The sequence below is a fragment of the Panthera tigris genome, chromosome B1 (genome assembly GCF_018350195.1).
Source record: "Panthera tigris isolate Pti1 chromosome B1, P.tigris_Pti1_mat1.1, whole genome shotgun sequence".
Lineage (NCBI taxonomy): Eukaryota > Metazoa > Chordata > Mammalia > Carnivora > Felidae > Panthera > Panthera tigris.
Genome location: NC_056663.1, coordinates 38,455,295 through 38,476,023, shown reverse-complemented (window position 1 = coordinate 38,476,023; position 20,729 = coordinate 38,455,295). Strand labels below are relative to the sequence as shown.

Below are 20,729 nucleotides of genomic sequence, written 5' to 3'. Positions count from 1 at the left end.
CACTGTGCCAGGTACTATGAATTATAAAAATGAAGGATACCTGCTCTCAGGTCATTCATAGTCTCCTGAAAGAGACACTTAAAACAAAAATATTATGTTACAGTGTGGCAAGATCTGCAGCTGAGGTAATGCAGGTTGCCAAAGTTATAATCCAGTTGGTAGGTATGTGGGAGAAATACCAAGAGGAGTCCTTTTATATTCTGAGACTTTAATGATTTCTAGAAACTTTGACAGAGCTATAAATGATCCGGTACATGAGCTTTTAAGCTTTCTCTGGGATTAATATGCACTTGCAAAATGCCTCTTTGCTTTCCCAGTCTTTAAGTCATGTCTACTAGAGTGCAGGCTATAGAGCCATGCTACCTGGGTTCAGATTCCTGCTTCTCCTCTTCCTAGTTGTATGACCATGAGCAGATTACTTCTCTGTGCTTCAGTTTTATAAAAAGACAAGAGTCATAGTACCTATCTCACATTATTATTGTGAGGATTAAATGAAATAATACATGGAAAACATTTTTGGAAGATTGACTATTACACAGTTACGTTTCAAAATATTTTAGTTCTTATTATTAATTTTGGAAGCTAATAAACCAAGATCATTGAAATACACCATGTTGATCATTTCACTTCTTCCTAAAGTGCTGTTTTCTGTCAAATAACATTTTCCATTTTTTACCCTTTCTAGCTCCAAGAGGGAAGCGAGGATGGAAAACATTTTATGCTGTACTAAAAGGAACAGTCCTTTACTTGCAAAAGGTAAACATAAATTAAAAAATGAAGGCCGTAAAATTTTATGAAATGATTTAACAAAGTACCTCCAAAATATTCATTTCATACAAAGAGGCTACATCAAACACCCAAAAGATTATTTAATTGATATCTAAATTCTTTTTTTAGATTTTTTTTTGTTTCTGGTTAAAAAATTATTTTAAAAATTATATATATGTGTAATTATGTATCTTACATGAAGTAATTTATGCATAAAGTATTTTATGGTATATATGTTCTATATGTATTTTATAATATATTAAATATATGTAAAAATATTTTGTGTTCCATTTGTGTTCAATTATAAATTGTGAATATGGGTTGATAAATCAAGACTGTATGTGGTCTATTCGGGTACAGACCTGTGGTAGCACTTGTTCCAATGGTTTTTATACTTATTTATACTATAGTTATATCCTCATATATATCCTTCATTATTGCTATGTAACAGTATATCTTCATTTAGTTATTTATCTCATTTAGATCTCACTTAAATCTAGAAACAATTTTCATTCATATCCTGAAGTATTGGTACTTAACAGTGCAAATATAATCCAAGTTATCTGTGTAAGTTTTTAACCAAACCATTTCCTGTCAGGATCCTTTCTTCTAATCCCAGAATCTGGAAATCTGTTTGGGATCAATTTTATATGTTCTGACCTTTGAAGGGTAATCTCTGGAGTTTCCACCTCCCTAGCTCTCCATGTGTAAATATGGGAAATTTGTGTGTTAACTGGAATGAGGTCCATCACCTCCCAGGACCCAACAGGATTCTAGCTCCAACTGTGAAGGGAAGCTTGGAATTTGGGCTATTAAGAGGCAAGGCAGTAACAATACTGTCCTCATGGTGACTGATAGGAAAAGTTTCATTTATTTTTATTTTTTTTAATGTTTTTTCACTCTTGAGAGAGACAGAGTGTAAGCAGAAGAAAAGCAGAAAGATACGAGGAGATGCAGAATCCAGGCTCCTAGCTATCAGCACAAAGCCTGACACAGGGCTTGAACTCATAAAACACAAGATCAGGACCTGAGCTGAAGTCGTATGCTTAACCAACTGATCCACCCAGGCACCCCAAAAGTTTTATTTTTTTAATTGTGGTAAAAACATAACATTAGGTCTACCCTCAATTAATTTCTTTTATAGAGGCACAATAGATAGTATTAATTATCAACACAATGATGAACAGTAGATCTCTAGAAATTTTACATCTTGCATGATAATACCTGGTGAATAGCAATTCTCCCACAAACCCTCCCCACTCCCCAACTATTGGCAACAACCATTCTACTTTCTGTTTCTTTCTGTAACTTGGGCTATTTCATATAAGTGGAGATAAATACTATCTGTCCTTCTCTGACTGGCTGATTTCACTTAATGTGATCGAGGTTCATCCATGTTGTAACCCCTGACAGAATTTCCTTCTTTTTTATGGCTAAATAATATTTTGTTTTCTACTTAATTTTCTTTATTCATTCATCCATACACATTTATGTTGTTTCTGCGTCTTGGTAATTGTAAATAATGCCGCAGTAAACATGGAAATGCAGATCTCTCTTTGATATCTGGATTTCAATTCCCAGTGATAAGGATAATGCATAAGTGGGATCACTGGATCATATGGTAGTTCTATTGTTTATTTTCTGAAAAACCTCTATACCATTTTCCATAGTGGCTGAATTATTTTAAATTACCACCTATAGTGCACAGGAGTTCCAATTTCTCCACATGGATGTCAACATTATTCTCTGTTTTTTGTTTTGTTTTATTTTGTTTTTAATAATACCGTTGTAACAGGTGTAAGATGATATATCATTGTGGTTTTGATTTACATTTTCTTGATTAGTGATGTTGAGCATCATTCTGTATACCAGTGTTGTCTTTGGACAAATATTTATTCAATCCTTTGCCCAATTTTTTTAAGCCCAATGTGGGGCTTGAACTCAACACCCTGAAATCAAGACCTGAGCTGAGATCAAGATTCAGATGTTTAAACATTTTTTTCCTTTGTATTTCTTTGAATAATTTCAAATTGCTAAATTACTTATCCTTTCTTCTCCTTGCTCAAGTCCATTGTTGAACCCTTCTAGTGAGGTTTTTAGTTCAGTTATTCTATTATTTAGCTCCTAAATTTCTGTTTAGTTCTGTTTCATGTTTTCTCTTTGTTGATATTCTCATTTTGTGCATGTATCATTTTCTTGAGCACATCAAGCATCTTTATGATGGCTAATTTGAATTTTTTATCAGGTAATTATATACCTCTCATTATTTAGGTTTGATTTCTGGAGGTTTATTTTGATTTTTTGGTCAAGCCATATCTATTTGTTTCTTCATCTGATAACTTTATATTGGGATCTGCACATCTAAAGTCACCTCTCTCAGTCTTTACAGACTTGCTTTCTTGTAAGGAGAGTCTTACAGACTCCTTACCAATCTGCTTGGCTACGATTCTGGGGGGCCTCTGAAACTTTTTTGGGGGGGATACAGCTTCTCTGTGCCTCTGTATACAGTTTCTCAGGTAGATAGTCTTGCATTCTTCTTTTCAAAGGCTTGTAATTTTTGCTCTCTGGTGTCTATTTATAGCACTGCAAGTGCTGGTTCTACAGAAGCAAGCCACTCAACTCTCTTCTAATGAGTGGCAGCTAGGCATCCAGAGCATAACAGTTCCTATCAGTGCCCGAAGTCAGGCAAGATAGATACCAGTTCCCTTGGGCAGCCCTCTGTATCTCCCTCCTGAGAGAGAAGGCTTAGATTGTGCACCTTTCTCCCAATTTTACTAAGCCATGCTGGCTGCAGCAAGCTACCCACCACTTTCCTTTAGTTTCAGCAGCCTTCAGGTATCCAATCTATGCTGATTCACTCATAATTCTGAGTGAGGCAAATCAGAAACCATTCCTTCAGCAGCCTTCCAGAAAGCCAGAACATTAGAGGTATTCTCCACTTTTCACTTTATCCTGACAGAGAAGTCAAGGGCCAGGGTATTTTTTTTTTTACATATTTAAATTTTTTTATGTTTATTTATTTATTTTTGAGAGAGAGACAGAATGAGCAGGGGAAGGGCAGAGAGAAAGGGAGAGGGAGAATCCCAAGCAGGCTCTGTGCAGAGCCCGATGTAGACTCGAACTCACAAAACCTTGAGATCATGACCTGAGCTGAAACCAAGAGTTGGACGCTTAACCCACTGAGCCACCCAGGCACCCTGTGGGGTCAGGGTATTTTCTTGCAGTGCTGGCCTATGGTAGTTTCAGGGAAGGACTGATGCAGGTAAAATGAAATTGTTCTTCTTTCCCATTTTAATGTGGTTCTTCTTGGCTTTTTGCTGTCCTAGAGTACCGCAACCTCTTAACTGCATTCTAACATTTTTACAAAGGCATTTTGATGCATGTATCATGGTTAAATTGTGTTTTTGTGGGGGAACAAGAACTGAGACTTTTTATTTTGCCATCTTGCTGATATCTGCTTTTTTTTAAATCTGATTTTGGGCTACGATATGGTTTTGGTATCTTTTCTTTTTACTTCAGTTATTATCATAGCATTCCTAAGTGAAAAAATTTTTAGAAGTGTATTTTCAGCCGATTTTTATTTATGAATAATGGTGTGTGTGTGTGTGTGTGTGTGTATCTGTGTGTGTCTGTGTGTTTGTACACATATGTGTGCCTATGTGTGTATTTGTGCACATATCTGTTTATTTCCTGAAGATAGATTCCTAGTAGTGTCATGGGTCACAGGGTCAGGATAGGAACTGCTTAAAATTATTGAGGCGTAATTCTAAATTACTTCTGAAGAGGCTGAACCAACATTCATTCCCAACAGCTGTTCATGACAATACTGTTTCATCATAACCTCTCCTCCCCACATTAATTGTTGATATTTGGATATTTGAAGAGAAAGTTCTCGTTCATTTTGAACTTTCTGTTTTTAAGGTACAGACACATGCCCTTATATATTTTATACTCTTCCATGGCTGCCTTTCCATGTGTGTATTTCTCTGGGAAAGAATCCTTCCCCTTGATATAACATCTACAATACCAAATCAGATAGCATCCCTTGTATGATGGTACCCATATGTGTACCACTGAGATAATAAAATGGCTTTGGAATGGAGATATCACTACTGGGTAGAAATATATTTGATTTATTTTTATTTTAAATATTTCAAACAAATAAAATGCTCTATATTATTAAATTGAATGAATTTGTTAATGTAAAAACCACCCTTCCTTAGGAGTCTACCCAGATGACTATTTAAAAGGACTTGGAGCGCACTATATTATATCCTATATCAACATTTTGTATATTACCAGAGCAGCTTTGTAAGGAACACTTTTATAATTCTCTTGTGTTCTATTATTTATTTGAGCTTTTTTTCAGATGTCTTCATTCGGAAGGACCATATCTGACACAAACTCTTTTGCTTTCTTCCTTTTGTAATAGATTATGTAAGGAATATTAGAGCATGGCATGCTTCATCTTAGCACGGAGTTCTCTTTGTGGGCAAATTACCTTTGCAGAAAGAGGTGTGTGTGAAACACAAAGATTACAAAGAATTTGCAGCATTTTCTAAAATTTACACATTACTTTGAGGGACAAAACAACAAGAGAAATGAAGACTGTTGTTATTAGATTATCTATGCTCTTACATGGTCAGATATCTTGTATTGCCTTTATTTCCCTATGGAGCCAGTACAGCTTGTAATTTATAAGTCAACTGCTTTGGCCTTTGCCAAAGCAGCATGTGTGTTCATGCTGAGCCCGCATCAGTCCTTTCAGCTAGCTTTGTCTTCACAAGAAACAACCCTTTGAAATTAAATTTTACATAGCACAGCTGTTGCCTGGGCAGAAATCCTATTCTTTGGCTTACTTTTTCATTTTCTCTAAAATCTCTGTAAAAGGCATGGCTGTCTTTGGTAAGTCCATTTCATTGAATACAGAGCCACAGGATTTCCACCCACTCCACCTCAGAGTGAACTTGGGAAGAGAGAGAAATACTCTTGCATTCAACATTTGATAGAATCGATGCAAAGAGAGATGCCATTTCCAAGTTACCAGCTTTTCCTGTCTTGTTGCCCTCTTCCTCAGATTGCATTGAGTTTGACTCATCCAGATTGAAGAAAATGGGCTAAATATTGACAAGGGAATAACTTTATGAACTTTGAATCTTTAGCATCAGTTTGTATTATATCTCCAAAATTAGATTGCCAACCATACTTTTTTTTTTCATTCCTTTTCACCCCATATAAATTTCTCAGTATCAAAGATTCCTGTCCAAAGACTTCCAGTAACTCTTCCATACTGAGCCCCTTCCATTTTTCTCAGGTGGGCAGATGCTCCATCACTGCTCCCCACCACATCATGACTTCCAATATCTTGGCTCCTAAAGAGGTAGAGGGGAGAGATAGTATTGCCTAAGACAGAAGGACACAGGCCTCTACTCCCTTGATTAAATGAGTCAAGTAAGTCTTCTAAAGAAATCATAATGGCTGGCAACTCACACCTTTAAAGCCCAACTTTCCTTTATTATAAACATATACACACCACACACATACACAAAAACCTCTCTCCCAATCTAAATAATCTATTTAGGGGCTCATTTCATTATCAAATGCTCATCATTTATGTTTAAGCCTTTCATCAAGACTTCCAAACTATGAAATAGCATAATGATTTTTACCTATACAGAAAGTTCAGTTAGTATTTCTTCATTAATAGTGAAGAATAGTAGGGGCTCCTGGGTGGCTCAGTCGGTTGAGTGTCCAACTTCGGTTCAGGTCATGATCTCGTGGTTCACAGGTTTGGGCCCTACATCAGACTGTGTGCTGGCAGCTGGAGCCTGGAGCCTGCTTCAGATTCTGTGTGTCTCTCTTTCTCTGCCCCTCCCCCACTGGCACTCTGCCCTCTGTCTCTTTCTCCAAAATAAATAAACATTAAAAAAAAAATTTTTTTTTAAAGAGTGAAGAATAGTAAGAAAAGCCAATAAATAAATAAATAAATAAGTCATTAGAGGCATAGCTTAAATTATACCAGGAAAGAGCTCTGAATCCTCTCAGTCTCTATTCACTCAGCCTCCTTCCCTGCTTCCATCCTGGCCAAAGAGGCTTATCCCAAAGGTTTTCAGGGATTCCTATAAGAAATTGAAGTTTATAACCCTACCTGTTTGTTTATAACCCTCTCTCTTGCATGACTATTCCTGTATTTAAAAAATACACGTATATCCTTACAGAACACTGCTTTTTATTTAATATATAAGAGGATAGTCATTTCTAGATCTGAGCATCACACGTCACAGAGGTAGGAAATGGGTTGGCAAACTTACTAAGCCAGCTTACTTCAGTGATCATTCAACCAGAAATGACTGGTTTGTTAATATAATTTTTAGTATACTTTTATATCTGAGCTTTACAACCTCATAGGAAGATATTGTTCCCATTTAAAAAAATTTTTTTAATGTTTATTTTTGAGAGAGAGAGTGAGCACGTGAGTGGGGGAGGGGCAGAGAGAGAGAGAGAGAGAGAATATCCCAAGCAGGTTCCATGCTGACAGCATCGAACCCAGTGTGGGGCTTGATCTCACAAACTGATCATGACCTGAGCCAAAATCAAGAGACGGACTCTGAACCGACTGAACCACCCGGGCACCTACCCGCCCCCCGCCCCATTTTTTAAATTAAGAAGCTGAGACTCAGAGGTGGCTTAACTTCGTTAGAATCATGAAGGTGGTAGTAGCTACACTAGTATTCTTTCCATTAAATATTATTGGATAAACACTGAAGCCCTATTGTGTGACTTTTTAAATTACTAGACATTTAAACCAAGCAGTTTTGTAGAGATTTTCCCTAACTTGTACATCCTCAACCAGATTCAGCTTACTTTTGGCTAATACATAGCAAGTATGCAATAGCTTATATTCTTTCCCTTTAACCTCCTTCTTTGGTAAGAACTAATAATGATTACCTTCTCTTATTGTGCTCTCCTGACTACAGCTGCTGTTTTATTGAAATATGAGACTATCATCATCTTCCATAATTAGAGTAACTAATGTCTTGAGATTTTCTAACATGGACCCATTTTCAATTATTCTTCCTTGTTGTTTTCGTAAAACATGAAAATCGTGAAAATGTCAACATTCCAATCACTTCACAACTCCCAGATGGTGGCGCTTGGGCTCATTCCGTTAAGTGACTGACTTCGGCTCAGGTCATGATTTTGCAGTTCTTGAGTTTGCAGATCTTGCAGTTTAAGCCCCACATCAGGCTCTGTGCTGGCAGCTCAGATCCTGGAGCCTGCTTCAGATTCTCTCTCTCTCTTTCTCTCTCCCTCTCTCTCTCTCTCTCTCTCTCTGTCTCTCATACTCTTTCTCTCTCTCTCTCTCTCTCTGTCAAAAATAAATAAAACATTAAAAAAAATTTTTTTAAATAAAAGTGACCCAAGCATCCTTTATCAGCTGAATTTTGGCTAAGAAAGTAGCATTCTGAAAGAGGGCCATAATAGGAAGAAAATCAATAATAAATACATCTATTAGGTTAGAACTATGCCAATATTTCAAAATGCTATACACTGGAGATATGATTGTGAGCAAGATATAGTCCCTAAAGAAACTTACACTCTGTCTGAAGAGATCAAAACAAAACAAACAAAAAAATCCACTAAACTATCTGAATGCAATTTGATATATGCTATAGAAAGTATTGTATGAAAACACTTAAAAGAGCCTCAGGAAGAGAAAAGAAGCTTATGGAAAAATTCATGAACTAAGTGACAGGGAAAAACGTGTGCAGATGCTCAGATGTGAGACACCACAACACATTTGAGGAGCTACAGGTTCAGTGGAGTATAAAGGGGTATCCAAGGCAGATTAGGAAGAGCCTTGAAGATTATGTTTCAAAGTTCAGATTTTATCGTAGGGCAGTGTGACACCATCAAAAGGTGTGAATGGGATGTGACAGGATCAGATGTATATTTTAGAAAGATCAGTCTCACTGTAGGATGGAGTTGGACTGGAGTCACATTCAATCAGAGACATAAAGACCAGATTAGCTTGAACTATAATAGGAATAACAGAAAGGGAGAGATATGCTCTAACTAGAGAATTCAGTTTGTGGTGTTGAATATAAAGTGTCTTTGGAATAATAAATAGATGTGTCCAACAAACAACTATGGATATTCAGATCTGGAACTGAGGAGGGAGCCTGGAAATACAGATCTGTAGAGCCATCAAAAAAAAGTTAATGATTTCAGCCATTGGAATAGGTGATGTCACTCAGAGTAGAGTGAGATGAAGATGAAGGATAGAATGAGTGGAACAAAGATTATATGTTCTCTTAGAATAATGATGGTGAAAGAGCCTGAGGAAGCTGTACCGTGTGACTAGAGATAGCTGAGAACAAAATAGAGAGACAGATAAGATGCTGCAGATGCCAAGAGATGGTAAGAGTGTTCTGTGTTGTAAGAAGGTTAAGTAAGCTAGGAATTGGAAAGTGTCACTTGAATTCACTAACAAGGAAATTACTGATAAAGCAGTTTCAGTAGAGTGGTAGGTATGGTAGCCAAGCTCAACTGAGAGTTAAAGACATATAGGCAGAAGAGTATATAGACAACTACTTTGAAGAGAGTTGACTTGTAGTTTCCACTTAGATATTCCTTCCACTCCCCCTCTTCCGATACTCCTTTCCTGTGACTTTTGCCAATAAAATATCCCCAGTTTCTAACTCATTTCTATTGAATCTTTCTTTTCTTTCCTATTCCTGATTTCTCTCTCAAGTAAGATAAGTCTTTTGTTTTCTTCTTTTCCCCTAGACAGTTTCTGGCATTATTCAGAGTTCTTGCTTTGCTTCTCTGGGTTACATACAGCCTTCATGACCACCTCATTTCCCTTTCTGGCCCCCTTGCTTAATGTTACCTAGTCACATTTGCCTCTAACAAAAAGCAAATCCACAGAGTATCACAATAGTAATGTCAGAACCGTTTATCAAATATCATATTGGGAGCTATGTAAGAAATAAACATGGTGTCTAACCTCTAAAAAAGCTTAAGTTTACAATGTAGGTAGATGAGACCACTGCAGTGCAATGAGTGGCCAGTGACATGAAATAAACCCAGTGAATAGTTGGAAAAAAATAGAGTAAATGGAATTAAGTTTGGTGAATAATTGACTCCAGTTTGTAGAACTCTCTAAAGTATACCAAAATAAGGCATTTATTTTATTTAAAAAAAATTTTAAGCTTATTTATTTCTTTTGAGAGAGAGAGAGAGAGAGGGAGAGAGAGAGCAAATGGGGGAGGGGCAGAGAAAGGCAGGGAAAGAATACAAACAGGCTCCACACTGTCAGTTCAGAGCCTGACGTGGGGCTCAAACTCATGAACTATGAGATCATGACCTGAGCTGAAATCAAGAGTCAGGTGCTTAACCTACTGAGCCACCCAGACACCCCAAAATAGGGCATTTATGATAGACTTGTTTTGTCTGGCTTCCAACTGAGTGAGAATAATCCTACCCTTGTTTGGTTCTTATGCTTACAGTATCCCTGAGCCCAGACAACTTATGCCTAAGAAATTGTATAATCTATTAATTATTATTATTATTGGAATATAAAATGTCCATTACAGAGGAGTCTAATATTACCACTTCAATGTAACACAGTTTATATTTACTTCAAAATTTTTAAATTGTTATGAATTGATGATAAAATGATTAAATTCTTATTGGTCTTTATGATCCATCGTTGTTGATATTCAGCTATTAATTTCACGTCCATTTGTTAACTGAGAGTGAGTCATCTGCTATCTAAATGCTTAGAGAAGCCTTTGTTACCACTTCAAAAGTTCTCTGTTGGTTTCTATCATGGGCTTTGTGTCTGACCCACCTAGTCTGTGCCTTTTTCTTGAAAGTATTTTTTTGGTAAGCTTTATGACAGTATTTCTATTACAGGTCTGGTTGTGGCAAAACTGAACTGTGTTACCCAAAATAAATTGTCAGGTGATGGATGGAATGGTTAAGAGAAATAGGTGTCAGTTGCTGGATAGTGCATGGCACTAAATTACTTGATTACTGCATTCCCTAGACCAGTCTCTTAAGAATCTTCTAATGTCTTTTATCTCAAGGGTCTAGAATATAACTATTCAAACCTGTATATATTTGTCTTTACCAGGTCTTTCAAAGGTGAAAAGTCAGTTTGTTATCTAAAAATTTAGTTTGCTGTCACATATCATAGGAACTCTCTGTCCTTGTGTTCTCTTCATTCCTTGGATTACTTGGAAAAGAGATTTTTCCAACTGCCTATAATGTTTTCTTTTTAATCTGACTTAAGAAAAGAGTTGGGTGTTTTGTTTTGTTTTGTTTTGTTTTGTTTTGTTTTGTTTTTTGTTTTTTGCAGTGTTTGAAGTATAGATGGCATCAGGAGTGAGCTGGAACCAGGCATAAGAAAGACATTAATGATTTGAGTCCTCTCAGACTGTGATGATGGTGGCGAGTCTGGGCCTGATATGCCAAATACCATAATGCCAGGAACCAGCTAGTCCCTGAGAACACAAAGCTTTCCTGTATGATCAGGGCATTTTTATTTCTTTTTGTGAAACTGCTGGCCCTATGCCCTTTCACACTTTGAAAAGTCTGTGTGGACTTCTCTCATTCTCTAAAACAAAGGAAAATGCATAAGAAAAAAGTTAAGGAGGCTTTGAAGCCCAGTGTTCCCTCGGGAGAATGATGATAACATCCAAGTTTTCACTAATCATAATTTAGATGAATCATGTACGTAGTCCAGCAGAGAAATGTCATCATTATATAAGAGATATTTTGGAAATAATCACAATTTTAAAAAAGTATAAATTTATAAAAAGACATTATAGCAAGAAAACACACCTGGTCTGTGGAGTTTAAGACATATAGGCTGTGCTCTGAGGATTTGTTTAAAAACGTAATTCCCCTTTAGATGCCTAGCAAATAGAAGCTACTTTATTTCCGAAGAATATTTTTGTTCCCACATGAAGAGATGATGCAGTGCTTTGTGCTTTCTTCCAAGTTATTCAAGTTGAGATAGGTCCAGAACTCAGACCTCATTCCCTGTTTGCTACTCAGGTCTCTAGGAAGTGCTTCTCTCTCCCTGTCTTCCTCCCTCTCACCTTCTCTCCCTTTCTTCCTTTCACTAAGTATTATACCCTCATCATTCATGTGAGAGTTGTAAACGGACACATATAAATTAGACACTAACCTGATCTCACAGGGTTCTGAACTGAGTGATGATAGGGTGGATGATGGACAGACACATCAGTGTGGTCACATCATAACAAGTGCAGACTTTCATAGAATGTTAATGTGGCCTAAAACTGATAGGAAATTAGAAAGCCACCTTCTACCCATAAAAACTGATTGTTGTATTAGAAATATAGAAGAAGTATGGAAGGGTGCTTGAGATTTTTTTTCTGCTTAAAAACTTGAAGACTTCTTAAATCTTTTCATATATCGAGTCAAGGAATCCTATTGTTTTTTTCAAAGGGTTATTGATGATTATCTGCTCTAACTCTTCCAGTTCAGTTGTGGAATCATTAAAAAGATCATCCTAAATTCCTAGTTCAGTCACAGATTCATCCTAGAAAGTTTCCTGGGCTTCATGGAAGTCTAAGGCCTTAATGAGAAAGCATTTCAAGTACTTCATTTCCTCTAGTGTCTGTAAAGTGCTCCTTCTCCATGTAGACTAAGCAGGGTTACAATGCAAAGTGTTTCAGTACTAACAAAGTTCTCCTACTGCAGACCCATACCTCCACATTATTGCAGCATGTGATATAAACATTTTGAATCCTTGGCCTTAACTTGTTTATTTTCTCTTAATTCTCTTTAGTACTATAATATAGTACATATTTTTCTAATTCTAAAATTGCTTGCTTACCTGAGAAAATTAGATGAAAAGATTCTTCAGTCTTCTTCAATTTTAAAATTCTGCAAATAACTGATTTTCAAATGTATAATTAGTTGAGTTATGGGCTTTGATTTGCTCTTACTCCTCACTTACACATTTATAGAAATATAGCACTTTATATGCTCCCTGGCAGAAGAAAAAAACTGATTTTTAGAAATCTGTCTAACCAGAAACACTTAGAATTGAAAAAAAGAAAAAAAGATAGTCACCAAGTTATAAAAAACACTTTTAATGCCTTTTTAGAAATCAAGGATTAATAGACTATGTAGGATCCAGTTTAATAACTTTTTTATTAATATCATCATAGTTTCAAACAAGAATTTCTTCTCAGTTCTCCAGTCTGTATTCTCTCATGGGAAATCAAGACCATTTCAACTTCGCTTTAAATTTTTTAATTAAGTTTATCAATTTTACCTATTTAATAAGACATGAAGTAATAATATTTTGAAAACTGGGTGCTCGCTTCGGCAGCACATATACTAAAATTGGAACGAAAACTGGAATCCAAGCATCTTTTTAATTGATGTTGACGAATTTCTGTTGAGATTTGGTCACTTTCCAAGTTGAATTTTTTATTTATCTGAGAGTACAAGTTTTCAGACTGATCCCAATTATTTGTACATATGTAGATGATTTCTGTATTGTGTTACGATTCAACTTTACAAGATGTTGAATTAACAAGCTTCTTAGGGGAAAAAAGAAAGCTTTTTATTCTATACTTTAAATGAATTTAAAATAAATAGCATTGTAAAATCAAATTATTGGTGTTTATTAGGGTAGTAGACTATTCTAGTGAATCATACTAGACGAAAAGATGTAGATTGCAAGTGAACACATGGGAGAGTAACATGTTTTTAGGCATCACTGTCACCTCTCATTTGTTTGAAAAAATTAATAGCAGTGAGATGTAATGTAGCGTTTTCTTTTCTTACAGAAAATTTTATTGTATTTAGTTTGCTGTTTCATATTTAGTTTGCCCAGCAGTGTTAGGTTTGAAATGGTTTGGTGATAATTTATCCCTTATTTCTTCCTTCCCAGTTCCACCATTTAAAACACTGTCTTCTTCTTTAAGTACTGAAAAATAAAGATGTCAGAACAAACTCTGTAGGATGAAAACATTTCTTTTTATCCAGTCGTCAGTCCTAGTGCTTCCAATCTCACTCTGAAGTTTGTTCATTTTTTATGGACTTGGAGCTTCAATTTCTAGTAGGAGCTCATAATGCCAAAAAAAATTGGTTTTATTTGCCTTTTTTAAAAATTGAAGTGTAGTTGATATACAATATTTTATTAGTTTCAGGTGTAAAACAGTGATTCAACATTTGTATACATTAGGAAACTGATCACAAATGTAAATCTGCTACCTTCTATGACCATTCAAAATTGTTACAACATTATTGGAGTATCTGGGTGGCTTAGTCAGTTAAGTGTCAGCTCAGGTCATGATCTCACAGTTCGTGGGTTCAAGCCCTGTGCCGGACTCTGTGCTGACAGCTCAGAGCCTGGAGCCTGCTTCAGATTCTGTCTCTCCCTCTCTCCCCCCACCCCACTTACTGTATGTCACTCTTTCTCAAAAATAAACATTACAAAAAAATTTTTTAAGTTGTTACAACATTATTATGCACTGTATTCCCTATGCTATACATTGTAAATGCCTGTCTTATTTATTTTGTAACCAAAAGTATGTACCTTTTCATCCCATTCCCCTGTTTTGCCCATCCCTCCAAGCCCCTCTACTCTGGCAACCACCAGATTGTTATCTGTATCTATGAGTCTCTTTCTGTTTTGTTTTGTTTGTTCATTTCTTTTGTTATTTAGATTCCACACATAAGTGAAATCATATGCTATTTGTATTTCTCTGTCTGATTTAACTTGACTTAGCATATTGCCTTCTGGGTCCATACATGTTGTTGCACATGGCAAGATTTCACTCTTTTGTGTGTCCTGAGTAATATTACGTTGTATATATGTATATACACATACACACAAACACACACCCATCCTCCACATCCTCTTTATCCATTTATCAATGAGCAGTCACATTGCTTTCATACTTTGGCTATATTAAAAAGTGTTGCAGCGAAAATGTAGTGCATATATCTTTTTAATTAGTGTTTTTGTTTTCTGTGGATAAATACCCAGAAGTAGAATTGCTAAGTTTGTAGTTCTATTTTTAATTTTTTGAGGACCTTTCATACTGTTTTCTGTAGTGATGTCACCTTTTTGCATTCCCACCCACAGGGCATGAGGGTTCCCTTTTATCTGCACCCTTGCCAATGATTGCTATTTCTTGTCTTTTTGATAATAGTCATTCTGACAAGGGTGAGGTGATATCTGATTGTTATTTTGTTTGGGATTTCCTTGATAATTAGTGATGTTGAACTTTTTTTTTAATGTGTCTGTTAGCCATCAATATGTCTAACGTTGATTTTATATCCTATGACTTTACTGAATTTGTGTATTAGTTCTATCAATTTTTGGTACAGTCTTTTGAGTTTTCTACAAAGAGTATCATGTCATCTGCAAATAGTGAAAGTTTGACTCCTTCCTTACTGTTTTGTATGCCTTTTATTTCTTTTTGTTGTCTGATTGCTGAGACTAAGACTTCCAGTGTATATTAAATAGTAATGGTGAGAGTGGGCATCCTTGTCTTGTTCCTGACCATAGGGAAAAGACTCAGTTTTTCCCCATTGAGGATGACATTAGCTGTGGGTCTTTCATATGTGGCCTTTATGATATTGAGGTATGTTCAATCTATTCTTACTTTGTTCAGGGTTATTATCAAGAATGGATACTGAAGTTTATCAGATCCTTTCTCTGCATCTATTGGCAGGATCATATGGTTGTTATTCCTTCTTTTATTAATGTGGTACATCATTTTGATTGATTTGCAAATGTTGAACCAGCTCCGCAGCCCAGGAATAAATCCCACTTAATCATGGTGAATAATTCTTTTAATGTACTGTTGAATTCAGTTTGCTTGTAATTGCATCCAGGTTCATCAGGAATATTGGCCTATAATTCTCCTTTTGAGTGGGGTCTTTTGGAATCAAGGTAATGATGGCTTTGTAGAGTGAGTTTGTAAGCTTTCCTTTCATTTCTATTTTTTGTAACAATTTGAGAGGAATGCGTATTAACTCTACATGTCTGCTAGAATTTTCCTCGGAAGCTGTTGGGCACTGGACTCTTGTTTCTTGGGGGATTTTTAATAAATGATTCAATTTCTTTGCTGGTTAAGGGTCTGTTTAAATTTTATATTTCTTCCTGTTTCAGTTTTAGTAGTTGTAAATTTCTGGGATTTTTGTCCATTTCTTCCGGATTGCCCTATTTGTAGGCATATAATTCTTCATAGTATTCTCTTGTAACTGTATTTCTGTAGTATTAGTTGTGATCTCTCTCCTCTTTCATTCATGATTTTATCTATTTGGGGCCGCTCCCCTTTCTTTTTGATAAGTCTGGCTAGGGGGTTATCATTTTGTTTATTCTTTCAAAGAACCAACTCTTAGTTTCATTGATCTCTTCTACTAGTTTTTTGATGTTTCTATACCATTTATTTCTCTAATCTTTATTATTTCCCTTCTGCTGGATTTAGGCTTTACTTGCTTTTCCTTTTCTAGCTCCATTACGTGTGGGTTAGACTGGGTATTTGGGAGCTTTCTTGATTCTTAAGATAGGTTTTAATTGCAATATACTTTCCTCTTATGACTCCCTTTGCTGCATCCCAAAGGGTTTGGACTGTCATGATTTCATTTTCATTTGCTCCCTTGTATTTTTTTACTTCTTCTTTAAATTTTAATTAACCCATTATACTTTAGTAGGATATCCTTTAATCTACATGTATTTGAAGGCTTTCCAAATATTTTCTTGTGGTTGACTTCAAGTTTCATAGTGTTGTGATCCACAAATTTGCATGGTATGATCTCAATCTTTCTTGTACTTGTAGAGGGCTGATTTGTGACCCAGTATGTGATCCATTCTGGAGGATTTTCCATGTGCACTCGAGAAGAATGTGTATTCTGCTGCTTTAGGATGAAATGATCTGAATATATCATTAACTCCATCCAGTCTAGTGTGACATTGAAAGTATTTGTTTCCTTGTTGATTTTCTGTTTAGATGATCTGTCCTTGCTATATTTGGGGTGTTAAAATCTCCTACTATTACTGTAATACTATCAATGAGAGTCCTTATGTTTGTCATTAAATGATTTATATATTTGGGTTCCTCCATGTTGGGGGCATAAATATTTACAAAGTGAGATCCTCTTGATGGATAGATCCCTTAATTATGTTATGCCCTTCTTCATCTCTTATTACAGTCTTTATTTTAAAATCTAGTTTGTTTGATATTAGTATGTCTACCCCACATTTCTTTTCACATCCATTTTCATGATAGATGGTTCTCCATCCCTTCATTTTCAATCTAATTTTTCTTGGCATAATACCCTTTAGTTCCATCCACCTACTTGCAAATGGCAAGATTTCATTCTTTTTGATTGCTGAGTAATACTCCATTGTATGTGTATATATATATATATATATATATATATATATATATATATATATATATATATATATACACCCCACATCTTCTTTATCCATTCATCCATTGATGGTCATTTGGGCTCTTTCTGTACTTGGGCTATTGTTGATAGTGCTGCTATAAACATTGGGGTGCATGTGCCACTTCGAAACAGCATACCTGTGTCCCTTGGATAAATATCTAGTAGTGCAATTGCTTGGTTGTAGGGTAGTTCTATTTTTAGTTTTTTTCAGGAACCTTCATACTGTTTTCCAAAGTGGCTACACTACTTTGCATTCCCACTAGCAGTGCAAAAGAAATCCTTTCTCCACATCCTCACCAACATCTGTTGTTGCCTGAGTTGTTCATTTTAGCCATTCTGATAGGTGTGAGGTGATATCTCATTGTGGTTTTGATTTGTATTTCCCTGATGATGAATGATGTTGAGCACTTTTTCATGTGTTTGTTGGCCATCTGGATGTCTTCTTTAGGGAAGTATCTGTTCACGTCTTTTGCCCATTTCTTCACTGGATTATTTGTTTTTTTGGGTATTGAGTTTGATAAGTTCTTTATAGATTTTGGATACTAACCCTTTATCTGATATATTGTTTGCAAATATCTTCTCCCATTCCGTTGGTTGCCTTTTAATTTTGCTGATTGTTTCCTTCACTGTGCAGAAGCTTTTTATTTTGATGAGGTCCCAGTAGTTCATTTTTGCTTTTGTTTCCCTTGCCTCTGGAGACGTGATGAGTAAGAAGTCACTGCAGCCAAGATCAGAGAGGTTTTTTGCCTGCTTTCCCCTCGAGGATTTTGATGGCTCCTTGTCTTACATTTAGGTCTCTCATCCATTTTGAGTTTATTTTTGTGTATGGTGTAAGAAAGTGGACCGGGGTCATTCTTCTGCATGTCACTGTCCAGTTTTCCCAGCACCACTTGTGAGCCGACTGCCTTTATTCCATTGGATATTCTTTCTTGCTTTGTCAAAGATTAGTTGGCCATACGTTTGTGGGTCCATTTCTGGATTCTCTAATTTGTTCCATTGACCGTGTCTGTTTTTGTGCCACTGCCATGCTGTCTTGATGATTACAGCTTTGTAATACAGCTTGAAGTCCGGGGTTGTGATGCCTCCTGCTTTGGTTTTCTTTTTCAAGATTGCTTTGATTCTTCGGGGTCTTTTCTGATTCCATACATTGTTTGTTCTAGCTCTGTGAAGAATGCTGGTGTTATTTTGACAGGGATTGCATTGCTTTGGGTAGTATTGACATCTGAACAATATTTGTTCTTCCTATCCAGGAGCATGGAATCTTTTTTCCATTTTTTTCTTTCTTCTTCAATTTCTTTCATAAGCTTTATATGCTTTTCAGTGTATAGATTTTTCACCTCTTTGGTTAAATCTATTCCTAGGTGTTTTATGGGTTTTGGTGCAATTATACATGGGATCAATTCCTTGATTTCTCTTTCTGTTGCTTCATTATTGGTGCATAGGAATGCAACCTGTGCATTGATTTTATATCCTGCAACTTTGCTGCTTTCACTGATCAGTTCTAGCAGTTTTTTAATGGAATCTTTTGCGTTTTCCATATAGAGTATCATGTCATCTGCGAAGAGTGAAAGTTTGACTTCCCCCCTGGCTGATATGGATGCCTTTTATTTCTTTGTATTGTCTGATTGCTGAGGCTAGGACTTCCAATACTATGTTAAATAACAGTGGCGAGAGTGGACATCCCTGTCTTGTTCCCGAACTTAGGGAGAAAGCTCTCAGTGTTTCCCCATTGAGGATGATATTAGCATTGGGTCTTTCATATATAGCCTTTATGATCTCGAGGTATGATCCTTCTATCCCTACTTTCTTGAGGGTTTTTATCAAGGAAGGATGCTGTATTTTGTCAAATGCTATCTCTGCACCTATTGAGAGGATCATGTGTTTCTTGTCCTCTCTTTTATTGATGTGATCAATCATATTGATTGTTTTGTAGATATTGAATTAGCCCTGCATCCCAGGTATAAATCCCCCTTGGTCGTGGTGAATAATTTTTTTAATGTGTTGTTGGAGCCAGTTGGCTAATATCTTGTTGAGAATTTTTGCATCCATGTTCATCAGAGAAATTGGTCTATAGTTCTGCTTTTTAGTGGGGTCTCTGTCTGGTTTTGGAATCAAAGTAATGCTGGCTTCATAGAAAGAGTTTTGAGGTTTTCCTTCCATTTCTATTTTTTGGAACAGCTCTTTCAAGAGAATAGGTGTTAACTCTTCCTTAATGTTTGGTAGAATTCCCCTGGAAAACCATCTGACCTGGGAGTCTTGTTTTTTGGGAGCTTTTTGATTACTAATTCTAGATCCTGGGAAGATGGCAGCATAGGAGGACGCTGGGCTCACCGTGCATCCTGCTGATCACTTAGATTACACCTACACCTGCCTAAATAACCCAGAAAACCACCAGAAGACTAGCAGAACAGAGTCTCCGGAGCCAAGCGCAGATGAGAGGCCCACAGAAGAGGGTAGGAAGGGCGGAGAGGCAGTGTGCGCTCCACAGACTGGTGGGAGGGAGCTGGGGCGGAGGGGTGGCCCACGGCCAAGCAGAGCCCCCGAGTCTGGCTTGCAAAAGCGGAGGGGCCGGACGGAGTGTGTTGTGACAGCAAGCGGGATTTGACATCTGGAAGGTTATAAGTTAACAGCTCTGCTCAGAGAATGGGAGGGCTGGAGGACAATGGGAGGGAGAGTTGTTGAGCCCCAGACGACAGAGCGCAGCTTGGCAGGGAACAAAGGCACTCGCCAGCGCCATCTCCCTCGCCCATCCCCCAGCCAAAATCCCAAAGGGAACCGGTTCCTGCCAGGGAACTTGTTTGCACCCTGCAAACACCCAACGCTGTGCTTCTGCAGATCCATCCTTCCATCGGGTCTGACTCCCTCCCGGTGCCGCAGGGCCCCTCCGGAAGCGGATCTCCGAAGGAAAAGCGAGCTGAGCCTGCCCCTCCCGCCCCTGTGCACCTTGCCGATCCACCCCAGCTAATACGCCAGATCCCCAGCACCACAAGTCTGGCAGTGTGCAAGTAGCCCAGATGGGCCATGCCACCCCACAGTGAATCCCGCCCCTAGGAGAGGGGAAGAGAAGACACACACCAGTCTGACTGTGGCCCCAGCGGTGGGCTGGGGGCAGACATCAGGTCTGACTGCGGCCCTGCCCACCAATGCAAGTTATTCAAGACAGCACAGGGGAAGTGCCCCGCAGTTCCGCACCACTCCAGGGACTATCCAAAATGACGAAACAGAAGAATTCCCCTCAGAAAAACGTCCAGGAAATAACAACCGCTAATGAACTGATCAAAAACGATTTAAACAATATAACAGAAAGTGAATTTAGAATAATAGTCATAAAATTAATCGCTGGGCTTGAAAACAGTATAAAGGACAGCAGAGAATCTATTGCTACAGAGATCAAGGGACTAAGGAACAGCCAGGAGGAGCTAATAAATGCTATCAATGAGCTGCAAAATAAAATGCAGACAACCACGGCTCAGATTGAAGAGGCAGAGGAGAGAATA

General features: G+C 37.2%; 1 protein-coding gene across 5 annotated transcripts in view; it reads left to right on the top strand.

The window, feature by feature from the left end:
- The window catches only part of PSD3 (pleckstrin and Sec7 domain containing 3), a 734,808-nt gene that overhangs the window by 632,015 nt on the left and 82,064 nt on the right, over positions 1–20,729 (top strand). For all 5 annotated transcript variants that reach the window (XM_042983313.1, XM_042983312.1, XM_042983314.1 and 2 more), the window contains one exon: positions 686–756. In XM_042983313.1, coding sequence (XP_042839247.1) covers positions 686–756 — 71 coding nt within the window. The remainder of the gene's footprint in view (positions 1–685; positions 757–20,729) is intronic.